This window comes from Podarcis pityusensis (assembly GCF_964106645.2).
Source record: "Podarcis pityusensis genome assembly, chromosome: 7".
Lineage (NCBI taxonomy): Eukaryota > Metazoa > Chordata > Lepidosauria > Squamata > Lacertidae > Podarcis > Podarcis pityusensis.
The window spans coordinates 55,094,063-55,116,389 of NC_138031.1; the positions used below are offsets into that span (position 1 = coordinate 55,094,063).

The 22,327-nt window shown below is 41.7% G+C and overlaps 1 protein-coding gene across 1 annotated transcript; it reads right to left on the bottom strand.

Annotated features, from left to right (window-relative positions):
• Positions 1–1,348: 1,348 nt before the first annotated feature.
• Positions 1,349–19,782, bottom strand: CYB5A (cytochrome b5 type A). Its single transcript, XM_081014330.1, has 6 exons — positions 19,495–19,782; positions 8,915–9,043; positions 7,209–7,238; positions 5,132–5,166; positions 2,457–3,323; positions 1,349–2,394 (listed from the first exon to the last, which is right to left on the bottom strand). The coding sequence occupies exons 1-5, from the start codon at positions 19,651–19,653 to the stop codon at positions 3,245–3,247; spliced, it is 432 nt and encodes a 143-aa protein (XP_080870456.1). The 5' UTR covers positions 19,654–19,782; the 3' UTR covers positions 1,349–2,394; positions 2,457–3,244.
• Between the last annotated feature and the right edge of the window lie 2,545 nt (positions 19,783–22,327).

The window sequence follows — 22,327 nt, forward strand, 5'->3', positions numbered from 1 at the left end:
TCCCCCTTCAGTTTTGATCAAAGGTGATTTGCAGAAAACACAGTATTTCATAAGAAAGAATAGATATAGGATAGATAGGGATTATGAGTAACATTGTGTGTACACTGCTTCCCTAACCAGTGTGAATGCACCAGACAAAGTATAAATGTGTGAACACAGCTGAAATCAAGGTGTTTGGTCTTGCTGTCAATGCAAATACAGTGTATAATCATCATCATCATCATCATCATCATCATCATCATCATACCCCACCCCTCTGACTGGGTTGCCCCAGCCACTCTGGGTGCCTTCCATACATATAAAAATATAATAAAACATCAAACATTAAAAACCTCCCAGTACAGGGCTGCCTTCAGATGTCTTCTGAAAGTGTACATTTGCTCCAAAAAACCTGTTCTGTGTTTTCTATTCTCAGCTGTGGAAAATAATGCAGTACAAGGAGAAAACGCTGGCTCTGTTGCTATAAAGTTGTTGGAACCAGAGAGATTGAAAACAGGTTTGACTGGTTATTGCATTCAAAGACATAATCCAATACTAAAGCTTTCCAATAAGAAGTGGGTGGAAATGCTTTTAATGAATGCAAGTGGGTTGGGTGCACACCAAGTACACATAAAAGGCCAAAGTATGTTATTACACAAGGGGACAGGAGAAACATGAGTGTGTCATTGACAGTAGTGAAGAACTACGTGTTCCCACAATTCTCTGAGCTTTTATATTAAAAATGTTCTCAGACGAAGGGCTGTTTCCCATAACATTATCAGCAATTGTAATGATAACAGTAGGCTGGAAGATTCTGGATTATTAATATGAAAGACTGTAAACATACGAGGTGGTATTCAACTAAGCTTTACTCAGAGTAGACCCATTGAAATGAAGAGACCTATTCCATAATTTAAATGAGAGTTGAATACCAGCCAAGCGGTAATAGCATTTAGGTCATCCAGGGATAATTTCTTGAAATGGTTGAAATTAAAAGTGGAAGCACTAGTTTGCACAAGGGGAGAGTTCAGATGCCTGTGGGTATGCTCAGAAAGGCCTTCACTCGGCAAGGCTATGAATGGTGTTCCTACTATAAGATCGGCTTAGAAATATTAACCCCCTGTGATCGCTATTAAATAGAAATTTTCTAGATTTTGGTAGAGAAAGCACTTCCACAAAACATTTGTTAGTACAGATCTAGATATGCATTGTTAGGCCAATTCAGTATTATTTTGGAGTCATAAAGCAGTTGCTTTAGCTACAGTTCATATTTCTTTATGACCCATTCAACTACTACATTACTATCAACTGAGCTTGAGGCTGGATGGATGGTACAACTTGGTGATAAAGGACAACAACAACAAAAAAGTAAACATTTTAATTTATTCCGGAGTATCTTCCATGTGACCAATGCAAATGTTGTTAACAAGTGACATACACGCAGGTAAGAGAAACAAAAATGGGCACATGATGCAAACTACCCTTATTTCATCAAAATAAACAGACACAGGCAAGTCACATATGTTTTTACTTATATTCCGCAGGACATGGAAATCACACAGAAATCAGAGACAGGTATCAAGTTAATTAAGGATAATTAAGCAAGATGATTAAGAGTTGCACAATTATGTGGATTCTGATTAAAATAGCTCTACTATTTCATTTAGACTTAAGAAATTTACACAGGCAGTGGAAAATCAAAGACAGGGCCCACATTCAACTAACTAATCTAACCAGTGGAAACCCATGCAAGGACTTCCGCAAGCACAACGGGGCTCCCCACCCCAATTTGCATTGCCCCTCCGAAATAGCGAGAGGTGGGGGGAGGAGAGAGTAGATAATTACTTCAGACAAGCTATGTGGAATTCCTTCCTGGATATTTTTTTCCCCTCTTGCTCCTTTTACAAAATTTCAGGTAGGCCAGGCAATGGGTTGCCTCCAATGCTGCACGTGGAGTTTTACTGCTACAACAGGATTTCCCTTTTGTGAATCCTTAAAATTTGCTCTGCAGGGTCCGCCAACCCCATGGAGCAAATTTTGAGGGTGCACAGGGGGCTGCAAGGGACAGTTCAGGGGAAAGTTCCATTGTGTGAGTGGAAATCTGTTGCCGATCAGCAGCATTTAGTACAGCCCAATATATTTTATCACCAAGTCATCATAGGACAGGAGCTTTGATCCAGAGATCCCACTTTGCAAGCAGAAGACACTTTCACACAGTTTTTTTGGGGGGCAGGGTGGAGAAGAGGTGGTGGTCTGAATTGTTCTGTTAACATTTTGAATCAAGTTTGAAGGCCTGCTGATTGTGGGGCTGGAACTGGCCATGCTACCTAGTGGAATCTTTAGAGCCATGGAAATACCATAATTTTTCCGCGTATAACACGCCCCCATGTATAAGACCACCCCTATTTTTGGGGACTCCAAACTGAGGAAATGGGAGATTGCCCAGAGTTGTTGAGCTTTTTTTGGACCTGACCCGCCTGTCCACCACTGCCAATTGCACGCATCAACAAAGCCAACAATCGTCTGTCCCCCAGTTGCATACCCAATTGCCGCAGCAGCCAATTGCCAGCAGACCTTGCTGCAGTCAACAATTGCACATCCAACATCTGAATTATCTGTCTATTAGACGACCCCCATATTTAAGCTTTTTTTAAAAAATAAAAACAGCTCGTCTTATACACGGAAAAATACGGTGTTTTAAATTGAAAAAATATACATATGCCTTAAGTCTCATTTCCATACCAAAAGCTTACTATGACTTTTTGGGGGGGGAGAAAATATAAAAATTATACCTATGAAACTGATGGAAAGCGGGTCCTTGCATTAGAAAATTCTAAATGAAGGCAAAAAAAAATGGAAGGAATTTGCATAGACACAACCTCTGCTAATTTTTTAGCAAAAGAAGTCCGAACAACTCATAGAAAACCCAGACAAGCCTTAAACATTAGTGTCCTTGTATCATACTGATAACATAGATAAAATCAGTGGTCTTATTCTTAAGAAATGTTGTGATAATATCAGATAGTTAATTGATGAACATTATGATATAAAAGAGACCTCTGAATTTTTAGCACTTAAAAACAGTTACGTAAAAGGCAGAGTTAAAAAGTGCATTGCTGAAGCAACCTATTTTGGCTTTCTGGGAAAGAGTAGGATGGAATTTGAAAGTTGTTCTCAGATACTGTCTTGATGTGAAGATTCAGATGCATTTTTTGGTTCTCTTTCCCAAAGCAGTCTGTTCCATTATAGCTTCTCAATATGTTGATTACTCCATCATGTAGAAACGGTACATAAGGGCCACAATAATTGCTGCTATAGCTGGAATCACCCAATTGGACCATGTGCTAGAAGAAACAAAAAGTTACTTTGATACATTCTGATATATCAGAATGTAGACAAACCAAAAACTTAAGACTAGAATGGCAATGCTTTAAAGAATACATGGTCAAATATTGTTCCATAAAGAACATGTTGATATGTTTAGATTAAAGGAGTAAAGTGGAAAGAACAACATTATCTAGGAATGTTATAAAGAGATAAAAATCCAAAATCTAAAGGAGTGCAATGATTATATTGAACGTAAACAATAAGGAAGTCGTGGTGTGTGGAGGGAAGTTGAGGGGTGTGGTGGTGGTGGGAAGGATTTATGTTTGTGTAAATAATAGCGTATTTTTGTGTGTTTTCGTTTGGGTAGGATGTACGGTGTTTTTTGCTCTTTCTTTTTGTATTAAAAAACTCAATAAATAAAAAAAATAGAATAGAATAAAGTTACTTTGATACAAATATCCATTAGCTTTTATATGATGGACTTCAGAAAAACTGAACTTTTGGTTAAGGCTTTATCCTAGATCTGACAGCAGCAGATCATAAGCACTTTGAAGTGAAATACAATGCATTATATAGTTAAGCCAACTAAGTAAAGGTTGTATATGATTTTTGGCAAACTATAATGAAGATTTAGTCACACTGAGCTAAGATAGAGATGAGGAATTTGTGGCCCTCCAGTTGTTGCTGGATTCCTAACTCCCATCAGCACCAGCCAATATGGTCAATTTATCAAGGATGTTGGCAGCTGGAGGCCACAGATTTCCTCATATTCATGACCTGGACAAAGGAATATTTTTCTGAACCACTGGTGGAAATGCAAGCAAATATATAGCTGGATTGAAGACTTTAGGACAAAAACCTGAGACCAAAATGAACTTTTTATCCAGAAGGTCGACTGAATTAGTTAGCTACACAAGTTTTTTAAAAACATTTGTTAGGAAATGTAATCCTAAAGTAAGAGTGGAAAAAGCAAATATAATGTAAACATTTTCAAAATATGTGGCCTTCCAAATGCAACTTAAGATTCCCAAGACCCAAGCACTGGAAAGTTTCTATGAGTCTGTTAGAGACAGTGGGCTTGAAGCAGTGAGGCAGGCACCAGAAGGCAAGCTATACATTTTATATAAACAAATAAATATGTGCCAGATGCAGAGTTAGGGTGCTCTTTCAATAAACACAATGTGGCCTAGTCCTGTTAAATAAACAATTACACACATGCAAGCATTAGACTTCAAATATGACCCCATTTCCAATTGTCTTCAGATTTTTAATGTATATATTAATGTTTTCTAATGATTTTTTTCTATGTTTTTAGCTATTCTTGTTTTTATCTTAAGCCAAAAAAGCAGGGTAATAAAAATAATAATAGCATCATGAAAATGTAACAAAATTACTTAGTAAAGGTGAAAGCCAACATGGAGCGAGCAAACCTCCGCTTGCATAACATGGCCACTCTTTCCTCACCCCCTTGCTCCTCAAAAGATTGTCAGGAGGGTTGGGAGACACCGCTTCCAAGCAGATTTTGCGGGTGCATGGAAAACGGGGGGCGGGGGGGGGAGGAACCAGAATTCCACTGAGTGAGTGAATTTATTTTTCACAAGCAGTGAACGTCACCGGATGTCAACCTATCTGAATACCCAGTGCTTTTTTTTCCAGAGGGAACTCAAGGGCACCTCTTTTTGTTTTGTTTTGTTAAAAAGTGTGACACCTACTGTAACAATTTCATGGTGAGTACCAGCACATAATTTCCTAGAAAAAAGCACTGTGAATACCATTTTTTAAAAGAAAAACAGTATTGGCTTGTTAAATGAAGGCCATACAATACCTGGAATTAGAATCAAGAGTGGTAATGTAAGGTTCCTGAAAAACAAAGCAATACATTAGTCAGACTTAACTGGTCTCTCCTGCCCATCCTTCTTGTCACAAAGCTAACTCATGCCAATTACTGTGTTCACCTACTGTTTCCTCAGATGTCCTCTGATATGGTGTAACCTTTCACATCTAACCTTTCATCATGATAATTAGCCCTCTGTGCTCACTTGCTGCTACGGCAGTATATGCTACATTCCCTGAATTTTGGAAATGACTTCTTGTTGCCATGCAAAAAAACCACTATGTTTTGGTTTAAAAGTCAACACCTAAAATACAGCAGCTAGACAATAAATGGCTGGGCTCATTGCAACATCTTACAACCCACAAGGACACTTTTCAGCCTTGGGAATCTTGCCACACAATTTATCACTTAATTGCCACACAACCCTCACTTAAATCTTGCCACACAATTTATCCACAATTAAACTTCATACGATTAACCTTCTAGATCCTTTCTGTTATTCTTGCAGCATTTGTGGAAGATAAGCTAATTGTAATCTCCATGTTCAGAGACAGAAATGCCTATGGAAAACACATTCTGCGCAAATGGGAGGGAATTAATCGTCACCATCATCCACAGTTTCTTAGAGTCTCTTGAGTATTTGACTGCCCACCACTCAGGGGGAAAATGATGGACTTGGTGGATCTTCAAGCCTGATCCAGGAGGGCAGTTCTTGCATCCTCTTAACAGTTTCTGCGATGCAGAAAGATTTGGAGAGACTTTCCACTCAGCTCACATTTGAACTGCTTATCTGTCAAGGCCTGACAAAGTAACCTGATAGCAGAACAGAACTGCTGAAAAATCTTCAGATGTAAATCATATCAGCATTCTCTGGATCATAACCTTTCATGGACCATAGGAAGCTCCCTTATTATATACAGTCAAAATCATGGTCTACCTAACTCAATTTTAACCAAACTGACTAGAAGGGTTTCTCCACGATTTCAGATTCCAGTCCTCATGATTCTGAATAAAGGGGCTGACATAACGGTGAGATACGAGACTGCCGTGTACCAAGTCAGACTAGCTCAGGGTTTCAAGGCAGGGGACATTCCCTGGAGAGCCACTGCCATTCAATGTGAACAATACTGAGTTAGATGGCATCTACTTTTTTTCCCTTCAGTGTGCACAACACAGCACTTGAGTCTCATGGGTCAGACCTCTACTTTTGAAGAATGTCAGCTGTTATTCAGTATTGGTAAGCATTAGAATACTTTGCAATATTGAACAGTATTATTTTCATATCTGAAAAAGCTTTCAAGTAAGAATTATTGACTCAAACTCCTTTTTCAGTACTAAAAGCTGGACCAGATGTGCCTTTCTGTGCACAGAAGGGGTTGTATTAAAAGCATTGCTAAGGGGAGGGTGTTCCATCAGCACAACTGTTTATCCTTGTGCAGCAAAAAAGTTCTTCCCCTCTCCATCCCCCACATGCCCCCTAAATCTGCCCTGAGGGTTTGCCCAACACTTCAAAGTAGAATTGGGGGTGGCAGGGGCATGGAGGAGGGAAAGCCTGGAATTATTTAGCTAAATACCACCCAAGGTGCCTTCTTGTTCAAGGAAGGATTGCTGTATGCCTTGTGCTAGAATGTTGCTTGAGGAGAGTGAAATCAGATGTTCTTCCACTTCCACTTGTGCAAAGACTTCTACTAGTGCATAGCCTTTTGCACAATCATATGAGAATGGCTGCAGAACCTTCTTAGTGCACACTGTGTAAAGCCTTACATCAGCTGGTTCTAGGGCACTTAGCATGCTTAAGATTTTGTAGAACTGTTCCCCATAAACATAAGACCACCCTCGCATAAAGTCCAGTCTCATATTTCCCACTATGGCACAGTAGAGGCTGCTGGGAATCCCACAAGCAGGACACAAGAGCAACAGCACCCTGCTTGCTGCTCTTCCCAAGCTGATACAGGAAGGAGCAGCAGATGTTTAACATTAGTTAAAGTCCCTGCCAGCACTGCACGTAACACAGATCACTGCTGCCAAACATTAATATGGTGGGATGGCTTTAAAGTGGAATGCTTACCGTTGGTTTCTGAACTTTTTTCCAGTCATCCTGCAACACAAAAACAGTGATAAGCAACACAATGTAGAATGCCCCCAAATACCAAAAGTTATTTATACATGTAAAACTAGTACAGTAAATTTCACCCTGTTGATTAGTGAATATATGGATACACATACATTCTAAAAGCATTTCGCAACCTATCTTCTTTGTAGTATTTGCTGATAATTCTCAACATGCTTCCTTATCCAATTCTATTCTACCAAACTTATTTTGAGTTTGCCTCCAGAAAAGTTGCTCCACATTATCTCCTCATGAGATAAACATTACTGTGGCTTGATTAAATGCTCCCTGGTAGCACACGAGCTACTTTCAAGTCCTCCAGCATAACGGATCTTTTAGCATAACCGAACAGTTAAGTGTGGGTGGAAGACTTTTAAAAAAGCAAAGGAAACAAAATTATTAAAAATAAATCTTGCAGCAATGTTTTGATGCCAAGATCAGTTTTCTACAAAGCTTCTAATGCCTTTTAGACACAGGGGTGTTATGAAACAGGAGGAACTGTTTGGCTCTTTTGAAAAAGCGGACTTTGTAACTGCTTCTTGATTCCAGTACTAAAGTCATGAAGGTACTTTTGCATGGAACACAGCAAGTATCAGTGCACTTTGAACACCCATTACAGTAGTTTATCACATGCTAAACAGAAGCAAATTTCTTCATGTACCAGCTCCAGAAATATCAAACACACCAGTCTAAACTTTAGTCTGGTAACTGCATGAAGGGTCTTGATTTAGAGACGTAACCTCAAAACCCTATACCGCTGTGTATCCTACTAAATATGATGAAAGGAAAGAATGCAGGAAGTGCCATGCAGACATACCTGGCAGAAATAGCTTGGCAACACTACTAATTCTCTGCACAAAACGCATAAATGATCCCGATCATTTCCTAGGTCCTCTGTTAAGTGTCAGAGGACTTGGGTAGAGTTTGTCCTTTACCCAACCAAAAGAGACAGCACCTTTGTGCGTGCATGCATGCATATGCATACACACACACACACACACACACACACACTGGCAAGTTCTGTGATGTGCAGAGAATTTTGGAAACTGAAGACTGTTTCAGTTAGTGCTAGAATTTAATGAATAGCCATCAGGATAAGTCCCGTGGTTAGCTATGGGAACTGCATTGGTGGGATCTTAGCAAAGAGTAATTGGTTCAGATATAACATTAAGTGTTGCTGAAGGGCATACATTTGTTGCCCTGGACTCAAATGTCTTGCAGTGCAGCAAATGTGTGTTCAGATCAGTCTCTTCTAAATCACAAGCTTGGTTTTAAACTTCTACTGCCACTGCCAATTTATTGCTGTTTTACTTATTTATTTATTTTGCTTCTTAACTGTTATTTATTTCTCACTTTCCCAATCCATTCTGAACACAGGAACCAACTATTTTAAAACAAAAAACTTAAAACCTAAAAAATAGCTTAGAACTTGCAGAGAAGCACTAATAAACTATACACTGAAAAAAGTCATCAACTGATGGGAGGAGATACTGATAACCTGCTTTACTGCACAAACATTTTTAATCCCAAATTACAAAGTTACAACTTGACACAGAACACTGCATCGCAGCATCCAATTTGATATGTTCATTAAGGTTTTAATAATATGGAGAAATATACAGGTAAAAGAAAGCACACATTCTGTACATGGAAAGTGCACTTACTGGATGAAGTTCTCCTATAATGAATGTATCCGACAATGCTCTGGCATCTGTGGAATGGCCAACATCTTCAAAACTTTCTGTAGCATCTCCTCCCGCTTGTTCCCTTAGAACCTCTTCACCACCTGGGTGCTGTAAGAAAACAACATATGAATAAGTATCCATGAACTTTACAAATAGTTTTTTAAAGCTTTCTGTCCCAATAGGTATCAGTACATCTTAAAGCTGTCAATTTCACAAATGGAACTGCGACAGATTGCATGCTCAACAAGGAATCTGGTAGTACTTTAAAAACTAACAAATGTATTATGGCATGAGTTTTCATGCATTGTCCACTTCATTAGATGCACAAAATGTTGACCTGAGCCGCTGAAAGTACACTTCTAAGCCAAACTGGCTGCCAATCACTATCAATGAATGGCCCTAAATTCTAATATTAGATGCATAACAAGTGTGCATATGGTTCTTGTTTTTTGGAAAAGTTGAGCACACAGAAGAACACTATTTTGCCCAGCAACTACCATCAGTATTGTAGATATTGTAGACACAAAGATATTGTAGACACAAGGAAAATACCACTAGAATATATCTGTGCTTGTGATTAAAACAAAGTTCAATCATCCAGCTTTATACTGTCCTTCATAAAAATGTATTTTAAATTGTTGGCTGGTTTATGTCTTACAACTGCAATATTTGCAGCAGCTTCTGATCAAGTCCCCCAAAGATGTGTCTTGTTCCTTTGAAACACAGGTTGGGACTGGCTACCTTGAAGCCTCACTTTCGCCCATATCAGTCTAATGGCACTTTAAGAAGAGTTTCCACAGCCCTACTGCCAGCAGCATGCTTGTCAGTAAAACCAAACCAATTAGGCTGGCAAGCCACCATATTTGTGTAACTCCATTCCAGTTGGGAACAGGCAGGCCCCAACTGTGCAGGTGCTTCTGTGGGCATTAAAACTGATTTGTAACTGCATTTTCATAATCTGAGGAATTTAAAAAATCATGCTGCAGTTTCTGTAGTGCTACTCTGTCATTTTATGGTTTTATCAGGCTGTTATGTTTTAAATGTCTTAAAATTAACTTACCTAGTGATGATTGTTGTTGATTGATTGTGCTGTGGTTGTGAATGTTTTGTGTGTGTGTGTGTGTGTGTGTGTGTGTGTGCGCGCACACACACACACACACACACACACACAAAGAGCCATGTGTAGGAGAAAGCTTTCCTAAAAGGCAGGGTTTAAAAAACACACCATTAAATAAATATGCACTCTCTTTCTCTCTGGCACTCCCACGGTGAAGTTTGACCCAGCCTCCCCCACTGGCAGTGGGCCCTCTGCCAGTGCAGAAGTCCAATCTGCCTGTGTTTAACTTATTCTTATTGCATAAAAGGGGATGAGTGAAGTTCTTAATCCACGTTATATGATCCTGTAAATGCTGCTCCACCTAAGTACTATAACATTCATTATATAAAAATAAAGATGTTTTTAACCCTGAGAGCACTTCATACGAGTCAGGCTTTTGAAGCACTTGTTTAGCCAAGATCTTATTCCAGAATTAATTTCACACATAACCGACACTGCAGCTCTTAAATCAAAGAGAAGTTGAAAACACTAACAAAACAAAACCACATTTCCTAGTCTTGTCATTTCAGGACTTCGAGAGGAATGGGAAAGAAAGCACATATGCAAGGCAGTATGTAGGCAAGTATGTAGGCACATATGTAGGCAACTTTCTAAATTTCCCCATATCAAACCATTCAAAAGAAACCACTCCTGTCTAGAGATGCCCTGGCAACATTCTAAAAACACACGCGTAGGTATTATTTGTTGCCTAAAAGTGATAAACTTGTAAAAGTTTCCAAGTTTCTTTGCAGAAAAAAAATAATTGGGTGAAGAAAGTGCACAGTGCTTATGCACAGTGACTAAGCAAAATGGGGCAAAAAGTTGCACAAGTGTGTAGAGCAAAGATTACATGTGGCCGTCAATCCCCAAAAGGTTAAGGAAGTGCATGCTGGAGAGAGATTATGCAAGTCAAAGCGAACGTGCAAATATGACTGACAAAATCCTGCCCTTGAATCAGTACTGATAACTATCCAAGCAAAGGAGTAGAGCAAAGGTCTTGAACGACGCTGCAGCTGATTGCTGTGGGATTTACAGAGCATTCAGCAAACTGAATCCAGAAAACAGGTTGAACAACAAAGCGTAACTTACACAACTCTTCAGAGATGATGAGCCCAAACTCCTATTAGCACATCTATACTGAAAAAAAGGTGAATAGCTGCCATGAAATGTCATTTCATGAAGTTACCCATTTTTTAATGGAGAAGGAACTGAAGAGAGAAAGCTTCCTGTTCTGAATTGTAAGGCACAGAGCAATATTAAAAATACTGAAAAGGAGAAATATGGTCAGATTTAAAACAGTTTCCCCTTTGACAGCACAAGACGCATTCACCTGAGTAATCTTTAGGTCAGTCCACAAGTAAAGATGTAAAAATATACTGTGCTGTCAAATGCTACTGGCTGGCCATTGTAAGAACAGAATGCCGGAATATGTGGCCCATGGGCCTGATCCAGTGGCCATGTTCTTCTGAACTGAGGGAAGATCTCAAAGTCACAAACCAAGACCCCAACATTCCTTAGTACAAAGAACTGTACTAAGGTTTGGACCTGTGTCTCCTTAGATGATTTGTACTGATAAAGATTACATATATTGTAGATAACCTGCAGAATAGCTACATATTTTCCATGGAGAAAAAGCAGTGAAGTAAAAGCAAAACAAAAGCAAAAACACCCCACCAGACTCTTGTACAGTGGTACCTCGGGTTACATACGCTTCAGGTTACATACGCTTCAGGTTACAGACTCCGCTAAACCAGAAATAGTACCTCGGGTTAAGAACTTTGCTTCAGGATGAGAACAGAAATCGTGCTCCGGCGGCGCAGCAGCAGCAGGAGGCCCCATTAGCTAAAGTGGTGCTTCAGGTTAAGAACAGTTTCAGGTTAAGAACGGACCTCCGGAACGAATTAAGTACTTAACCTGAGGTACCACTGTACGTGTAAATCTTTCCAGGTGTAGAAACAATGTTTTGGTTTCTTATCTCTTCAAAATATTCACATACCTGTTACACCTTGGAATTCAAAGTATTCACTAGATACACATGGAAAGATAAGAAACTTATTTCTGTTTGGATGATAAATGGCTTCTTTCAGCAATTAACACAAATGTGAGCTCTGTTCACTTCATTCCACACTAGACAATAGCACCACTGGAAGCAACAGTGGAAAAAGCAGATGAAGGAAATAGCAGCTCAAAGACACTCCCTTGACACACGAATAACATGTTCTCAAAAATACCACCATTCTACACATTTTAAACCCAAGCAGAAGCAGCCTCTAGGGCACAGGTAGCCAACTTGGTGCCCTCCAGCAGTTGTGGACTACAACTCCCTTTGGGCCCAGCCAGCATGGTCAATCATCGGGGATGAAGGGGGTTGTAGGCAACCTTTTGAAGGCCACAGGTTAGCCATCCTAATTCTTGTGGTTGCCTAATACAAATTATTCAAAAAGTAGCTGTGTACGTGGGACAATTCACAAATAAAAGATTGTAAAATATCTTAAGTACAGTGATACCTTGGTTCTCAAACAGCTTAGTTGTCGAACAAATAGGCTCCCGAACACTGCAAACTGGGAAGTAAGTGTTCTGGTTTGCGAACGTTTTTCGGAAGCTGAACATTCGATGCGGCTTCCGCTTGAGTGCAGGAAGCTCCTGCAGCCAATCGGAAGCTGCACCTTGGTTTTCGAATGGTTTCGGGAGTTGAACAGACTCGCGGAATGGATTAACGTCAAGAACCAAGGTACCACAGTATACAACTAAAATATCAAGGGTGTAAGTGTAACAAATAAACGAGTGACTTTGGCAAAGTCATGTTACTACACAAACAGTTTTTCCTTCTCTTTCTTTTTTCAAAGCATACTAGATACTCTTCTCCTAAAACATACAAACTACCTTTTAATGCATTAAACTTGTGAGGAGAGGGAAAAGTCTGATACATAGCTCTTAAAATCCTGGCTGCATACACACAAGTACCTTTTATGAGAGCCACAACTGCAAAAAAAAAACGCAATGATGGTGAACAAGTCTGCAAGCCAGCACTCATACTTTACAACACTGCTGTAGCAGTCGTTTTTAAATGTTAGATCTTAGCCTACAAGTTCATATGTCAGAGCAGAGATCACAGTTCCCTGCTCCTGTTACCCAAAAGCAAAATAGTTCCCCAAAAGTTTTTCCATGAGCATAATAGACACCAGCTGACTTTCACAGGCTTTAATGACAACCTAATTTCTTTTTATTTGCTTTCTGTGTAAAATTTTCTGGGTTTATCCAAGAGTGCTAATGTACATCCAATGGGTTTACACTTCCCACAAGAATTGGGAGTGGTCTTGTAAGTCATACCCAGGTCAAAGACCAAATTTGTAAAGTGCGACAGCAGTAAAGTGGGTACCTTAAATAAATAAAAAAGACACATTAATAGGAGGAACCATGAAGCACTTGCACAGTTTGCAAGTCTTGACTGCAGCCTGCACGGACTTCTAGAGTTGTTTGAGTATGAACTGAGAGCTGCCTTTCAAATGTAGCAACCAGCCGTGTGACATCAGGGTAATTTCAGTTTCAAACTTTGCTCAAGTTGAACCTGCCTGTCTCAGCTTGTTCACTTTCTTTGTGAAATATAAATATGTTCCTTACATCACAAATGAAGATCTTATGTTGCTGAAATACAGTGTAATGGGCTGTCTGAATCAGGTGGAGGATTGGCCAAGGACCCAGGAAAAGGCTCCAGCGGGATGTGGAAGCCTCTGCCAGATGCCGAAGAGTCTGCTAGTGAGGATTGGCGGGGGGGGGGGGTTGGCAGCTTCCTCAATCTTCTCACGTCTTCTCCGTCCCCAAGCCGTGAATTCTGCCTCCCTCTCTGTCCCTGCCTCCTTTTCCTAGCTTGACAGAGCCTCTCTGTGGTGCACTCACTCCAGAGCTGTCAGATACTGGGAGTGGCTCTATCTGCCCAGAGGGGGATGTTTCAGGAGTCCTGACCACCTCTCAGGAGGCAGAGGCACCTCCCCCATCACCTAAGTAAAGGAGCAATCAAAAGAGAAGGGAACAAAGGGTTCCACCTACCAGGCATGGATAAAGGCTGCATAAACACTTACAGCCTTCAGAGGAGTCCACCCCATTCCTATATACAGGATAGCAAAGGGGTGCAACAGTGACAGTGGTGGAGCAACTAACAAAGCTTTGCCAGTAACAGCACCTACCTTTCTTGTACAGTGGTACCTCAGGTTAAGTACTTAATTCGTTCCGGAGGTCCGTACTTAACCTGAAACTGTTCTTAACCTGAGGCACCACTTTAGCAATGGGGCCTCCTGCTGCTGCCGCGCCACCGGAGCACGATTTCTGTTCTCATCCTGAAGCAAAGTTCTTAACCTGAGGTAATATTTCTGGGTTAGCGGAGTCTGTAACCTGAAGCGTATGTAACCTGAAGCATATGTAACCTGAGGTACCACTATAGCTCTATTTAGGATTAACAATGTGTATTGCCTGAAGTGCCTTAAGGCAGCAATTTGCATATGTATTGCAGTAATCTAAGCATTAAAGCCTTTCAAAATAACTCTTCCTCCTGTCTTTGTTCTTGAGCAACTGGAAGCCAGGACACACAGATCCAGGAGCGGAGGAAGGGGTGTGTGGTGGGTGCAACCCGCCCCAGGTGTCACCACTGAGGGGGGTGACAAAATGATGGGCAGCACTCACCGCGGGGCCTGCAGAGCACCCGAGCCATGTGTCTGGGAGAGACGCACCCATAGGAGCTTGGGCGCACAGAGACTCCACACTGCCCACACGGTCCGCCCGCTGTCTCCCCGCTCCCAGCTGTAGGGCAGCTGAGTGGGAGGAGGAAGGCAGACTCTGGAGGCCCTGCGGTGCACCCTGCCCCTATGGGTGACTCGCGCCCACCTCAGGCGCCCGAGCGGCTTCCTCTGCAGCTGCACAGATCTAAAGCATTCTGTTAGATGTCATCATTAAAAATGAATTCTGCATGCAAGCTGAAATAAAAATGCTTGCTCCAATGGTTTTCAAAGTTCATACTATCAAGAAGCTTTGTGTTCCATATTGATTAGTCTGGAAGTCTACTTTAGCGTGGGAAACTCTGTACAGTCTCAGTTTACACAGGTCTGAAGCCTTTGCTTACCATGCATAGTTGCTGTCCCATGCAAACTAGATGCACCCTAAAACAAAGCATTCATCTGCGGTTACACAATGCAGACCAAGATTAGTCATTTGGAACTGTTCTTTCTGAAGCAAGTTGTCTTCCAATGCCTATTTTCTCAATGAAGAACCTCAAATAAGCTTCTGGGAGAACCAGTTTTTGTAGGAACTGTTTGAGAGTGGCGTATCAGTTAAATCCAACAAAAGAAAACCAATCCCATGGCAGAATGATATTGGGGAATGGCAGAAGCTCAGTGGTAGAGCATCTGCTTTGCACGAAGAAGCTCCCAAATTAAATCACTGCCACTCAGTGAGGACAATCAAGACTTCAATGGACTAATGCTCAGTGTAAGGCAGCTTCCTATGTTCCCCACCCTGTAAAGGCAAAATGTAATATTTATTTTTAAGCAAGTGTACAGATACAATGTGATCAAACTCTCTATATAGAGTTATGGGATCCTAGATCTAGGAACACTTTCACAGCCATCTAGGCCAAACCCTTGCTCAAAAGGAGGGCAACCCATCCAGTATCACCCCCCCCCCCAAAGTTTGCATGTAAATCAGACCACAGTGCATAAAAAGCACAAAGAACCTGAACATAACCACGTGCTACAGTTAGTTCAAACTCAGAAGAGAGCACTATGAGTTCCTGCAATACATGTAGAATTGAAGGGAGAAAGGCAGATTAAGACAATACCTATTAAATGCAGATTATCTGTACCCAGCACACCCTAAATCCTGTTCATTCCCAAAAATGAGCTGGGAGGCTTGTTCTGGATGCTGCCAGTTATCAGTGACCAATTAACAATATTAAATCTGCAGGTGCCTAGTGTTGGTACTGAAGTTACACAACAGGCTAACCAGGGAACATCCTTGGAAAAGATTTGTTAATATCACTACCTTTTAAATATAGCTAATTTGAGAAGGGTTGGGGCGTGGTCTGACCATTTTAGTTTCTTTTTTAAGACTCTTGCTCTCCTATTATTTTATGTGCTTAGTTATGATAGAGAAAAAAGTTTATCCACATATTTAACTATAAGCTTTAATGGCGGTGGGGGCAGCTCCCAGATTTCCTTCTTCAAAAATTCAACCTTTCACTCTTCAACCCTTCTGTCAGTATAGAGACATTAAAACAAAATGTGGTCAGTTTCAACTCAAATATGAAACATAAATAGTCAAGATTAGGTTCTTGCCAAAGGGTGCTCATTTTGTAATTATTGGTGCTGATGGCTTATTGATCACAGGGGTCAGAAGAGTTCCTGGTATTGCAACCTGGTAGGTGAAAGGGTGAGCAAACAAGTTTGTCCTCATTTACATTTGAGACTTGAAACAGTATTCCCCCCACTAAAACAGGAGCTCTCACATGCCTATCAGATGCCTTGGGACAACTACCCAACTAGACTATCATTCCACAGCACATTTCAGTGGTGAGCACTGAGAGGAATGGACTCAAAAGGGCCCCAATGAGAAACAAGAAGGAGGTGCCAGCATGCTTAGGGGGCAGAAGCACACCAAATAGTTTTCACCCTTCATTTTTAAAAACTATGTTAAAAAAAACTAAGAATACTAAATGGAGAATAAGCTCAGTCAGTAAATACACAATGTTGACTGCCAGCTGTAAAATAAAATTGATAACAGCAGCTGCGAAGGAATGAATGGGGATCTTGCATTGAAGAGCCCAACATTTTGAGCATTGGGACACATTTTCAAATGTAAGAAACTGTTATGGGCACCACAAAATACGCATTTCACTGAAGAAAAATGGGTATTGGAATCCCCTCCGTAAGACAAAATACCTATGTACCCCAAAACATAAAATACAACCCCAAACAAGGAACCCCACATTATGTAACGAAAGAGAAGTCAAAACCCCTTGTTTTTCTTAACAATTAAAAAACTGGAAGGGGCAGTGGGCCCTGGCAGATCCATCTATGGTGCCCATGGGTGCCATGTTGGGACCTTTGGCCTATAATGCTCTGGAGAAGGGTAGAACTGGAACAGGCTGAGACCCTGAACAGGAGCATGCCAGTCAGAAGGTGAAGAAATAATGCAGTATTTTGTTACAGGTCCCAATAGTTTACCTATTACTGTAAACAATTTAGACTATAAAGGAAGTTTGCTACAGTTTTCCCAAACCTGAAAAGCTTCCTCATGTTTAACGCACAATGTCTGAGGGATGCAATTATGTTTATCTGTGGCAAAAAAAAATATTCTTGAAACAACTTTTTTCCTTTTTTGTGATTGAAGTAAGTATTGTGAGAATATATCTAAAAAGGAGAAAGTGTCTTCATAGCATACTATCTTCAATCAGTTTCTCAGAATAAGCTGATGAAATAAATGGCTACATAAAATCAATTTCACAGGCGAAAGAGCCACCGGTGGCTTTCATGCAATATTGAAACCAAGATATTGCTGTCAGAGAACAAGATCGGAAATTAGCAAAAAGTTTGCTAGAAGGTTTAAACCATATTCTTATCAGTGCACATGGGTGTACCAAGAAATACAGTCAGCAAGTGACACACAGCAGCTCAGTTATTTATAGAATTTAATTTAAATCAACAGTGACAACTGAAAGATCCTAAGCTTCCTTAAGAGCTCCCCAATCCCCTGACTCGCAGTCATTTTTTGGGCTGTAATAGTTGTATGGCATGAACCTTAACATCTTCCCTAGCTACAACTAGTAAGCAGGTCTCTGTCAAGGGTGGCTAACTTGTGGCCCTTCAGATGTTATTGGGCTCCAATTCCCAGCAGCTCCAACCAGCCTAGACAACAGCCAAGGATGGTCAGAGCTGCTGTTCAGCAACATATGAAGGCCCAAAAGTTGGTGACCCCTGGTGTATATCAATGCAACGGTTCTGTATGTTTGATGAATGGACCAAGGTACATAGCTGTACCTCCTTGCTATTTAAAACCCACCCAAGATGTGCAGGACTGCAGTGCTGCAGATACTCTTGAAACAATCCTTCACTGCAGCCCCCAACATGAATCCTTTGCTTAACATAACTATGCTAGGAAAGTGAAAAAGCGGAGACAGCACTAGCAAAGGGATTCCAATTCAATTCCCACGTTGATGCAACATGATCTTTTCCTCCTTTGGAGAAACAACCCACCCTGTGATATGGTAACATTCCACAAGTGACAACTTCTGGCTAGTCATCCAACCATACTTCTTTCTAAGAAGGCAATGCAAACCACTGGGCAGCAGCAGCAGGACTTAATGGGATGGCAGACACATCTGCAGCCCTGGCGGTTGCACCAGTCAGAGCGGATGTCGGGCCCCTTGCTGTGCCAGTTATCAAGACTGGTGTAGTGAAGAGGCCCAGATTTGGCCCACTGCTGTCACGTGATGGGAAGACAGGCTCAAGATACAGCAGATCTTGTGCCCACCTCTCTCTGCCCCCACAATACCCTGAAGGGTTCTACTGGCTAAAAGATCCAAAACCACTGGGGTTCCCCCAAATCTGTGCAAAATTTATATGTGCTCAGGAGTGTAGCTCACTTTCTCTCTCCCATTATTTCTAGTGGGAAGGAAAATATAGGAAAAGTTGGGGGGAAATGTTAACAGCCCGGAAACAGAAGGACAAATGCATTGTCTGCATTTGGATTCTCCCCACCTTAGGGGAGCAGGAGCGTTATGGATTTCAGAAATAGCAATGTACAGATACACAAGTTCTAAATACAGCATCTTAGAATATACAATAGTTCAGCTCCTTGATGAATAAAGGAGAAAGTGAAGTGAACGTGGGCTGTTTCTAATCAGCTAATTAGTACAAAGATGACATTACTCAACCCTTTATACTTGAACAACTGATGGATGAACCGTGTCATATTGCTTGCAAGAAATGGCCTGTAAGCATCTGGTTACAACAGTTTCATTGCAAAGCTTGCCATAAATTTGGCAACCTTGCTTTTCCAAGCTATTCCAGTTCCACCTAGCTCATCCCACAATGATAGTGCCTCTTACAAAATTGTGTTGTTATACAATAAAATATTACTTTGCAACAAACGATACAGATGGAATATGTTGTATGTGAGCTGAACTTTCTCATCTTCAAAAGCACTACAGGATCAGAAAGTCACTTCGACGAACAGCAAAAATAACAAAACGCCTACGAGGAAGCACTTTAACGGAAGCACCTCCTTGCTCTCTGAACGGTCCCCATCTATCTGTCCATCCCTCGTCTCAAAACACCCAGAGGAGGAGCTTTTCGCTGAGAGCAAGTTGCCAGCGTGCATGATCGTGCAGAACTACTCCAGCCCCCATCGCCTCTTCGACAGGACTGAAATCGCCTGCAAGCTCAGCAGCCCCACCTTTCCAGCCCCTTATACTTGCCTCCTCCAGAAACTTTGTGAGGTCATACACACGGTGGTGCAGGATGATCCAGGTGCTTTGGCTGTGATTGTGCTTCTGGATCTCTTCGAGGGTATAATAGCAACCCCGCCACGGCTCCTTTCCAGGCTTGCTGTCGCCGCTAGCATTCACCTTCGCCATCGCCCCAACTCTTAGCTTCGCTTCTCAACCTGGCAGATACTGACCCTTGGGCGCAGCAGCGGCAGCAGATCTCCAACTGGGAACTCTGACCCAGGACAGCCTCGCCCCCTCGCGCACGCGCAGATCGAACCTTTCCGCCGCCAGCTCCGTAATCACGAAGCACCGCCCACTTCTCGGAGGAAGGCGGGGAAAGCTGTCCTAGCTGGCTGCCCATTGGTTGGGATGTGGGAATTAAGAAGCTCGTAGGTTGGTTTGTTTATGTGTTTGTCCTTTCCGCAGATTCCAAGAACTCAAGGCGGCGGCTTTCTTTTCTGATAGAAAAAGAGAGCTCGGAAGGTGGAAACTAAAGCACAACATTCACGCTGACATAGGGAAGTAGAGCCAGTCACGCAATGCTGCGAAATGAAGACTAGACTGTTGCTACCTGGATTTCAGCCTTATATAACAAACAACAACAAAAAACCAATAAACAAAAAAATTATGTAACAAAAACAAAAAGGAGCCCCTTAGCATCTTACAAAACGTGTTTCTTATTACCGTGTTGCTTTTTTGTTTAATTTATTTTATTTCATACAAATTATCATAGAATTTTAAAGTAAGAAGGGACCAAGAGGGTCATCTAGTTCAACCTCCTGCAATGCAGGTATCTTTCGCCCAGCAAATTGTTACGCTTGATTGTAAAAGCAACCCTCAAAGCAGTTTATAAAACAGATAAAACAAAATAATAACATCAACAAGAAACATTAACATTAAAAGAAGAATCAAACAGAATGAAAATAAATAGATTCAAACTCTCATCAACACCAGGGCAGGCTTCCTGAAACTGAAATGCTTTTAGCAACTGCCTAAAAGAGTACAGTGAGGTGCCTACCAGATGTCAGTAGGCAAGTGCAGCTGCTGCAACAATAAAAGATTGAATTATTTGAAATGCAGAACCGGTATTATGTGGCACCTGTAAGAAGCGGTTGAGTTGTTATCTGCTTTGGACACCTTATGGAGTTGCAAGATATGGATTCTCTACATCACTGTTTCTCAAACAGTGAGCCAGCCAGGAACCCACCTTGGGCCACTTTCAGGTGGGCCACAGTGCCACAGACTGCCCTGCCCCTAACCATGGCATAGCCTTTTGGTTGGATTGATGCCAGTACCAGCAACACTTTACGTTTATGGAAGACAATCTTACTTGGCTACAAGTGATCGCCAAAGAAGAACATGCTGAGTAGAGGGAGACAAAGAAGGGAAGGAAGTGATTCCTCTGAGGGGAAAGGGCCAGAAGAGATGTTGAAGGAAATTAGAAAATGAGATAAGAAGTTCATATTTATTATGAACAAACAAAGTGGGAATAGAAAGGAAAGGGATAAAAGAGGAAAGCTGTTATAGGAGAAAGAAGTGAAAAGGACCAGGGAGGAGGGATGAAAGAAACTTGCAGAGTGGGATTTGGGGAGCAGGGAGAATAGGGTACAAATTGGAGAACGGGAGAATAAATTACCAGACATTTGGGTTTTTAAAAAAAAAATACACCGAGAGGTATGTGGAGGTAGGAAGAGATAATATAAAAGAATCCATTTAGAGCCTCTGGATGAGCAAATTCTTCCTAAATTGGAGAGTCACAATACCTCACAGCAAATGTTTGCACTTAGTCTGAAAAAAGCTGGGCTATGGAACTCCTTGCTACAAAAAAAAAAAAGACTATGGCAAAGAATTTACCAATTTCCAAAGATGTATTAGGTATCAGTTGACAGTAGTGTAAGTAAGTGCCAGCATATAATGCCAGATTTTATCTCCAACTGCCACCATATTGACTGGCTCAGTCCCAGTACCACATTTTGTAACTAGTGGGCCTCATTAATATGCAACCATCTGAAGTGGTTGAATGCCCTAGGGCAGGGGTCTGCAATCCGCGGCTCCGGAGCCGCATGTGGCTCTTTTACACCTTTGCCACAGCTCCGGGGCGGATACTAGCGAGGGGAGGAGGCGCATTGTGCGCCCCGACACTCCCCACTATGGCGGGCGCTGTACTGGCTGTGACGTCGCATGGGAGCAGTGCTTGCGTTAGTCACGCACCGTCCCGACGTCACCTTCCCGCCCGCCCGCTGCAATGTAAGGGGCATGTACGCTGGTCACTGCATTGAAAGGGGCATGTACGCTGGTCACTGTTTTGAAGGGGAGTGAAGAACACACACACAAAAAAAAAGGTAACTTGTTAATTTAACGTTTATTTCTATGAGGAGAATTCTGAGGGGTCAAACAAAGAAATAATTTTTAAAAAGTGACAAAAAAGTTATTTTTATCATGACGAGTTTTGCGGCTCCCAGGTTTTTTTCCTTCGGAAACGGGTCCAAGTGGCTCTTTTTGTCTTAAAGGTTGCAGACCCCTGCCCTAGGGTATTAAGCCTGAGAATCTATGTTCTCAATAGATAAAGGTAAAGGTACCCTTGCCCGTACGGGCCAGTCGTGTCTGACTCTGGGGTAGCGCGCCCATCTCGCTTAAGAGGCTGGGGGCCAGCGCTGTCCAGAGACACTTCCGGGTCAAGTGGCCAGCATGACGAAGCTGCTCTGGCGAGCCAGCACCAGCACAGCACACGGAAACGCCATTTACCTTTCCGCTGGAGTGGTAGCTATTTATCTACTTGCACTTAGGGGTGATTTCCAACTGCTAGATGGGCAGGAGCTGG

What these genes read in the sequence shown, in the direction of transcription:
- CYB5A (XM_081014330.1), bottom strand. Translation starts at nt 19,653, where the DNA reads ATGGCGAAGGTGAATGCTAGCGGCGACAGCAAGCCTGGAAAGGAGCCG. An exon ending in TCACAAAGTTTCTGGAGGAG is followed by an intron (nt 9,044 to 19,494) that starts GCAAGTATAAGG and finishes GTTTTCTTACAG; the next exon opens with CACCCAGGTGGTGAAGAGGT. An exon ending in ACTCTTGATTCTAATTCCAG is followed by an intron (nt 3,324 to 5,131) that starts GTATTGTATGGC and finishes TGTTTCTTCTAG; the next exon opens with CACATGGTCCAATTGGGTGA.